General features: G+C 34.1%; 1 protein-coding gene across 1 annotated transcript; it reads right to left on the bottom strand.

The window, feature by feature from the left end:
• Positions 1 to 2,146: 2,146 nt before the first annotated feature.
• On the bottom strand, positions 2,147 to 2,540 carry B0P05DRAFT_475307 (uncharacterized protein; the record flags this gene model as incomplete). Its single annotated transcript, XM_051574832.1, has 2 exons — positions 2,147 to 2,253; positions 2,363 to 2,540. 2 exons carry the CDS (start codon positions 2,538 to 2,540, stop codon positions 2,147 to 2,149), a joined length of 285 nt encoding a protein of 94 aa, XP_051432389.1.
• Between the last annotated feature and the right edge of the window lie 6,674 nt (positions 2,541 to 9,214).

Here is a 9,214-nt window from a genome sequence, read left to right as displayed (position 1 = left end):
GAAAGCAGTGACTGAAATATACGACTATTTGTAAGTGATTGACTTTTACCACTGTTGTGAACATACAGAACCGACTTTTTTTATGCGAATAGGATGAGATTTGGTATACAAATAGACAGTATTAGCCTTCTATAGTACAGTTTTTACCAGACCTTTTTGCGATTACTTCACGAAAAGCTATTGGCTCTCAAAGTTGGGGTACACCTATAGACTTCAATCTCCGATACATTCAAGCCCTTTATCTTGTATTTATTCTATCACAACACTGACGTCACTGCCTTTTAGAGTAATTTCCTAGTAATGTCGTTGGCTAGAGAATATTTTATCGTCACGTGATTCGTATTACTGCACACAAACCTTGTGAAAATATTCACTGAACAGAATTGTCAGGGTATAATGATAATTCAGTCGATATATTGAAGGTGTTGTTTATTGTTTGCGAGTATGAGTCTTAATGTTGTCGGACCAAATACGGATAAACAGAAAAAAAAAGCCTATTTACAGATTGTAAACGGTCATAATTTCATCAATGGATTTTCACTTACAAATCCAGTACAAATAATTCAAAATACAATGGACAACAAAACAAATAGAATATAAGATAAATAATAACTAAGGTACATAATAATGTTAATAAATGTTCTTAAAAGCATCCTTCTTCAGATAACTACCAAGTATGTTCTTTCCCAGAGCAACCGGTTACTAAGACAATAGCCTTACCAAGGACAGACTCCAATTAACAGTATTGTGCAATAGCTTTCTTCTTGCTTATTTGTTTCTTTCCTTTCTCTTGTATGCTTCAATTGACAGACAGATAGATCCAATCTTCCCAAGATTTTCCAAATTTCTTCTTCAATTAAGTAGTCAGAGAAATAATATCTCTTTTTTGATTATAAGATTGTAAGATGATAATCAGGTCTTTTTCTCGATACCATATTTATACTACTTGTTTTTGACTAAAATATATGATTCGATAAAAAATAAGAGAATTAATTCAATTGCATATTTACATTATAGAATAAAAGTTAATTTTAAGTTCTTTTTTTGACTTAAAGTGAATTATTTCTTTGAATTTAATTTTCAATTTGAGATTTAGCAAGCTTCTTACGTCATCAGTTCCTTAGAAGTGTAAGTCTAGCGTAAATTTTTTATATATTTCAAAGTCTAAGAAATAGCAATAATATAAATTGTTTCTCACTGAAAGTGTTCATGAGATGGTCGAAATTGTTGTTATTGTTGTTTATTATGAGTTCTGTAATAGAAAAAGAAAAAGATGATTTTATTCATGTTTTTAGGATTTATGTCATGTGCAATTCCTAAACGTCATGCGAAACACTATGGCGGATTAGTTGTTTGACTTTACTAATATTGTTCGCAAAACAAACAAGAAAAAGTAACTTTTTTGCCAATGTTGTTCGAAATGTCAACAACTTTTATTTTATTTTTTTAAAAAGCAAGTCATATCATTCAAAATTATTGATTTTCTTGTTTGTGGGGAACAAACTTGTTCGTTTTGTCAACAATAAAAGTTATGAAGCGACAAGTACTGCGACAATGATAGTAGCTTTATGAGTAAAAAAAATTTTTTATTTTTTCTTACAAGTACAATAATACTAATAATGTTTCTTATAAAAAACAAAAAAAAAGTTTGCACAATGCAATACGTTGATGCACTCCTAAGAGTTTGACATGAGACTCATCTAAAAAGAGTATATCGAGTTATGTAGAATATTAGTAATTGTTTGGCTTTTTTAGCAAAAATAGCTTTTTGGTTTTTCTTGCAATTGTCTTTCTGTCTTACAATATGAACCAAACGACTACTTACAAAATCACTCAAATGCAACAATTTCCCAACAACTGGTTGATAAACCCGCATAACCAAGAATAATTAAGCAAAACTAAAAAATTGAATAGTTAGAATCAAAGATGAATGCATTGACGACTTTTTTCTACCTTGAGCATTGCTATCGACATTCAGTTGTTTTAAAAGATCTTCGATTTTTATCAAATCCCTTTCCACAATCAATTCATTGGCATTGGCATTGGCACGAGGGAAGACGAAAATCTTGTCGACCAACGATCTTTCTTTTAATCTCCTCGTCATCTGTTGCAATAACCAAATACGAGGCTCATCGTTTTCACTTGTTTAAGATTTTCTTGCATAGCCTACAATGTTGTGTCTTTCCTTCTTGAGATTTTGAACAAACAACTGATATTGAGGCAAGTAATTCAGTACTTTTTTTGCTAAATCATCTCAAAATGGGATCGACACAGATAAATGATATCCAAAAAAATACTTCTTCACTAATTTATTTTTCTTTTGCAACAAGCAGTCAGCGTACGCTGACTTTCCCGCTGCCACATCGTTTGCCGAAAAAAATAACGGTCTTTTTGTCAAATAAATCGTTATATTTCCAAACCTTTGAAAGTATGTCGCTGTTGGTCAAAGATTTGCATTCATAGACTTCTTCATTCATTGGATCACTAGGCAAATATGTTCTATTAAGAAAATGAATAATCTGAGCATGGTTGACTATCATACAAGAAAAAGAAAAAGATTAGATATCGTTTAGAACTGCCAGCTATCATCCATCATTACCAAATGGGACTTTATTTTCCTCTTGTTGATTGTCATCTGTGCGTAGAGTTCTTGTTGGATCCAAGTGATAGCGAAATGGCTGGTTGTTTATAGTTATGATACACGCCAAAATAGGTTCAGTGAAACCTTCCAAATAACATATGTCAACACCTTTCAGTTCTTCGATCCTTTTCGTCTGTTCAGCAACATTAAACTCATACGCTTGGCAGTAAAATATACACACTGCTTGTTCCTTTAAAATGATAGGCATTATACAAAACAAAAAAGGAAAGGGAAGGGTTTTTTTTGTGGTGGACACTGTCCAGAACGCTGTTCTTTTTTTTCACACTACAATTATTTAACTTAAAATCGATGTCACGAACGGAGCCCCAAATTATACTTACAGAAATTGATACAAAGAGAATGACAGTCTATTTATGCAAGAGAAGATAAACAAAATATCTGACAAAGGAAAAAGGAACGAAATACAAATTATTGCAGTATTTATACCAAAGCTAAAGTAACCGGTGGAACGACAGGGAGAACGAAATCATACGATAAAGCCAAGCACGAGGGAATACAGAACACAGGGGAATACAGAACACGGAACACAACAGGAGGTACAGAACACAAAACACAACAATAGGTACAGAACACATACAAGACACAGCAGGAAGTAACAGAACACAAAAACATAATAATATTAAGGCGCAGATAACATGAAACAGAGAACAGATAAGGGAGAACGAGGGCATTGAGCCGGAAAAGAGCAATAATGTCAAAGACATAAACTATGGGCAAGAAATCATAGCAATTGAGATATTCTTTTAGACGAGTGTGTTTCTTTTTAAAACAAATGGATGTAGAAACGTACGAATAGATACATTACTAATCGGATAGGCATACTGATGCATAACTTGTTAGACAGACGAATAGGAAAATCAGTTAAAGAAGGGGAAGATATATACAAAAGAGTATTTATATAAATAAATCAGTAAGGAAATGGAAGCATTATGAGTAAAAAGTGCTCTAAATAGATGATGAAAAGCTAAACGATCAAAAAGGTAATGGGGACAATGTTCATATGAGTGAAATCTGCGGACCTGATCACAAACAAAAGGTTACTAGTATTAGTATCAAATCAAATGTACAAGTAATCAGAGCATTAAAACACTAAAATAAAAAGAAACCTTCTTAACAAGACGTTATACTACCGAAAACATGAGTACTAGGCATCCTAAATGGTTTATACATTACGAAACTCTCAAAAAAAAAGAGAAAATAAGCAAAAATAAACAAGTATCAAAATAAAAAAAAGGTCCAGCAAGAACTCAAATTTAGGATCTTCGCCCTTGAAATCTACCACTCTACCAAATGAGCTAGCAAAGCCTTTTTTGTTATGCATAGATCTCACCGTTGCAACTAAACTAGCGTATATCCTCTCATCCTCTGAATGAAATCTAAACTCCACGGGTACAGTCCTTTGTATGAGCCTTATAAACTTTCAAAGAGATACTGTTAACTTCGTTACCTTTATACAATTAATGAAGGGACGCATCAATATTTCTTATGGCTTAGTTTTAAAGGCTTTTACACTTTCATTTTATCGTTATAGTGTTGCACGTGACCACTACCATAACACCTACAACATATCTACTACTTTTACCCAGTGTGCTCAAACAGGATCTGATCCGCATATTTATCTACATTTGGATACGTGCTTCAAAACTATTCCTTGACACAAAAGTATATAAACCGAATCAAATATATACAAGAGGGTTATCAGATTAAATAGGAGTATAATGTCTAAACACCATAGACGTGGGGCTACTTTGCGTGAATGAATTGAGAAATTACGAAGCAAAAGAAATACCATGATCTTGAACACTATTATTCCATTATGATTTTCAGAGAAGCCAACGAAAAAGTTAGTCATTTACATTGATTGGAGCCAACGAACCAAAATAGGTTAAAAAGACAAATATTATACAAATTCCCATGGCCTTCTAAGGAGGCTGAGCTGAGGACAGCAAGATTGAAAAGAACAAAAGCTACAAGCTCAGCTATACGAACATCTTGTCAAGAAAGCTAAACATTAGCAAGGAGCCTGATAATCTGTTCTTTAAAGTGGAGTTTCTCGCATTCCAATCGTTTCTAAATTAAAAAATCGACATCCATGAGGTCATAATAAACTATCCAAACATACTAGGCAATAGTTTGGTGAAAGTTCACATACTGGATTTGCTCCTCGTACAAGAGATTCATCTTCTACCTCTCTCTTCTCCTTCTGAACTTTCTTATATCGGTTGTAAGCAGTATGGCAGGCAATATTAGGCTTCAGAGCTGGCTTACTAGGTGTCAGGATTGTTGGTAAACAGATGCAACCATAGCCACGAGCCTCGATGTAGCTTCTTATGCCCACATGCTTATGATTAGGCGCATTATCTAATACGAGATAACGACCATTCAGTTTGCCGTGCTTACTCATGGCATCCAAGGTTGTTGCAATGAAATTAAAGTAATGGCCTGTATTTGGACCACCTTTGCCTTTTTCAACAACAGTTGAGCTATCTAAGACCGCCTTTCTCTTTTTTGAAGGTGCAGTTACCTTAGCCAACTTGAACATTACTTTAATTCCACCATACGCAGAAATGGCACCAATTAAGTAGTTGTCTTTACTCTTGTTTTTGGCGTGACAACAACTGCTCGCTCTTCTTTCTTTGACCAAGCCATTGAGCGCTTCATGTTGATGTAAAAGGCTGCTTCGTCTGTAAATACGCAATTACTTTCATAGTCCAAATCAGTTGCTTCCCATCGCTGAACCCACTGACATCTTTTTCCATTTTTGAAGGCAATTACGCTCGATGGAATTGAGATGTGCTCTTTTAAAACTGATCCTACATTTCTTTGTTGCAGACCTGAATGGCCCTAGCTATGATGTCTCCATGGCAATGTAATTGTCGGTTGGGACCTCCATCGTTTTATCCAAAAAGTGCTCCGCATTTCATCAATGAGGTTGATGATATGATTCTCATGGATATCATTCAAAACTACTGGCCTTCCCACTGGTCTACCATTTCCAGACTTGCCCTCCACGAGAGACCCATTCATTTCGAAACTTTTTGGGCTTTTATTGTGCCAATTGTATGCAGCGCTATGAGACATATTTATTTTAGCAGCAGTGCTATGATTAAACATTCGCTTCTCGTAGACCAAAAAAAAAACCTAATCTTGTTCTTTTTTTACATTTGCGATATGCCATTTTGCTTTTGACTGTTTCAGAAAGAGAACTAGGCTGCTTTACAAAGTGCTCTTTCGGATCCAGCTACATCTTGTGAGACTTTAAATAAGTAAAGTGAACGAGATTTGCAACATTATCCAGGGGTGAACTAATTTCGCAAACATCCATTATCAAAACATCTGTGTCATTTCCATCATAAGACATGTTGTCGTTTCCGTATTGGCAAATAGTAAAGTCCATTTTAGATTAGACAATTATCTTATAAGCTAAAAAAAAACTAGGCTCCAAATATTCTCAATGCTTCTTATATTTGGAATCAAACTGAATTTATGTTTTGCTTCAAGCCGTGTCCACTCTGTGCTTTCATTTTTGATATTTTTCTATCAAATTATTAGCCTACAAAGTTTAATGAAAATAAGTCAGAATGATGTACGTCCAGGTAAATTTGCAGGTACCGTACTTCCTTAGAAACATATTTTAAAAGTAAAAAATGCAAAAGTGTGCGACCAGCAGACAAAGGGTACACGAAAGCACAAGAAAATTATTACATGCAAACGTGTCTACCAAGCTACAATTCTGCCAAATGTTAAAAAAATAAAAATATCTAAATAATTTAAAAGATTAAAATAATTAAAATAGCAGCTAATTAAAAATTTTTGTATATTTGAAAAATTAAAAAAATTTCACTTTAAATTATTCTTTAATTCATTTTTTAAAAAAATAATAGAATAATAAAAATTAAAAAAAAAATTAGAGTTAAATATTTTAAAAAATAATTATTTAAAATTTTTGTAAAAAAGTTTAAAAATTTTTAAAAAAAATTGCAAAAATTTTTTATTTAGTTTTTTTGATAAATTTAAAGAGTAGTTATTTGTAAAAATAGAATTAATTTTTAAACAGTGTACATGTGGCATGACTTTTTTCCTCTTTCCATGCATGCCCTAAAAGCCTGAGCGAGGCAACTGTCTTTGTGGTGTAAAAGGTAAACGTTGCCAGTTGATTCCAGGTAAATTTGTCTTGATTAGTACATGACTCTGGGCGTTTGCATTTCGCATCTTGTATATTTCTTGCGTATTATCCTGAACCTGTAAATTTTTTCTTTTTGAGGGAACTATACACTATTTCGCGAAACTATTGTCGCATTTGGCGATAAAAATCGGCACACTTTTAATTTGTTGTTGAATACAAATAAGTATTTTGGCACGTCTCTACTTTAATTTTTAACACCTTTTTAAAGAAAGTCGAGATGAATATTCAAGTATAGTATGAAAATGGAAGAGACGATGTTGTTGATGAGCCTATAGAAATGGAGGTCGATGAAGAGTAATATTCTTTGGACAACGTCACCAAATACGGTCAATATTTAGATCCAAAGCCCCCTAGGGGCGAAGCTGTAAAGCGAGAGGAACAAAAAAAGAAAATCCAGGCAACAGAAACTTCTGGCAAAGGATCGTATGTTAAGCACAGTAGCGATACCAAGAAGCGGATCTTCTACTTAGTCTTTAAAAAAGGCCTGACACCTGTTAAAGCAGCCACGCAGCTTAATATTGCTCGACGTCCTGCTTGCAACTGGTCTGAGAAAGATCAGAAGGAGTAGAGTGATGGAAAAGAGAAAATAAAAGCTAAGACATGTCGGCCAAGCAATTTCAGCGAAGAGCACCAGCGATTTTCAGAAAAACAGTTGATGGATTTCCCTTCAGCAACATTAGATCAGGCTATGGAGAGTCTGATAAATGAATTTAAAGATTTGTAAGTCTTTAAGACTTCAATCCATAGATTCATGATCGAGAAGTGCGCTTTGTCATTTAAGAAAGCTTATTTTCATTCAAAAGAAAAGAACTCACCCTCAAGCATTCTCAAGCGTTACGGATGGATTCAGAGATGAATGAAACTGATCTGGACTTTGAAAGTAATTGTGTTTTCGTTAACAAGTCGGCAATTCACATCAACTTGAAAAGAACGATGGGCTAATCAAAGAAAGGGACTCGTGCGGAAGCTGTTCAACCAACAACAAGAGCTAAAACAACAACGATTCTGGGTGCTATTTTACCTTTTGGCGTAGTTAGTATTCATGTGAGAAGACCAGTAGCGTCTTCAAAGAATAGAAAAGCAAACAATTTGAAGGCCAAAAAGACGGTGGGTACGGTTACTGGCCATTATTTTAATTTCATTGCCTGCACCCTTGACTTTTTAGATAAGCATGAAGAATTTAAAGACCATTGTATTGTAATGGACAATGCTCCAACTCGTATAGCGGATAACATCCTGAAGTATATCAAAAGTTGTGGATACGGGTGTCTTTATCTTCCACCTTGCTCTCCTGAGCTAAATTTAATTGAACAATATTGGTCATTAGTAATAAAATGTTGAAGAAAAGAGCTGGAAAACTACGCCTTCTTCTTCTGTTGAATATTCTATTCTTTTTCAAATACCACGCTAAACTTTCTTTTTTTTTGTGTTATTTATTCTTTTATAAGTACGCACATCTTTTCTCAGAAATGAGAGAATAATTTTTATTTGTGCTTGACTTAAAACTAAAAGTGTACTAAATCACAAGAAAAAAGTGTGACAACTTTCATTTTACGGTATGTCAATAGTCTCGGGAAACAGTGTATATCACTCTCAAAGAAATGAATGTACTCAGCCAAAAACGATGCCCTAGAGTTTTGTCCATATGAAACAAAAAAATGCCACAATATGTTAAATCAAATCAAATGGGACGCACTGTTTTTCTGCAAACACTTTTTAGAAACTTTTAGTTTCTTACACGTACAGTGGTTACATTAAGTGTCCCATAAAACTCATTTATAAGCATAAATTAATATATTTTCGTCGTATTGACCTTGTGTTAGTATCAGAAAAAGCGCATTTTTTTGCTGGCTACTTCAGTTTCTCTATTTAGTACGAGATACCACTTTTGGACAACTTAGGTAAAAAAATGACGTAGCGTTTTCAAAAAAATTTCCTGCAAAACTTGAATACCTTATTTTCTTCGGCGAATAAGCATTCTCAATTGTGCGTTTTCCACATTCTTCGGCAAATTCTAGCACAACCTACCCTACTACATATAAATGCGGCAAGCTTTTCAGAAAAAAATTCTCTTTTCTTCATTCTATATACATACCTTTTCTCCTTATTATCATGCCTTACAGCCTCCCATACGATAAACGAAACAATGTCAAATCTGCACTTTTATCTGGCAAATCGATTCGTCAGGTCTCAAAACTAACAGGTGTTGCCAAATCAACTGTTTCTCGTATTAGAAAAGAGTTGCCAGAAATGAAAACTTGCACTGGTACCGGTAGACCATCAAGAGTAGGTCATCTTACGGCTTGTTTGCTACGAATGAAAGTCCGAACTGGAGCATTGAAGAATGTCAAAGAAGTCCAAACTTG

This window comes from Gilbertella persicaria, assembly GCF_025201335.1.
Source record: "Gilbertella persicaria strain CBS 190.32 chromosome Unknown B0P05scaffold_36, whole genome shotgun sequence".
Taxonomy (NCBI): Eukaryota; Fungi; Mucoromycota; class Mucoromycetes; order Mucorales; family Choanephoraceae; genus Gilbertella; species Gilbertella persicaria.
Note: the sequence above shows the minus strand (reverse complement) of the source record. Positions and strands in the feature narration are given on the sequence as shown.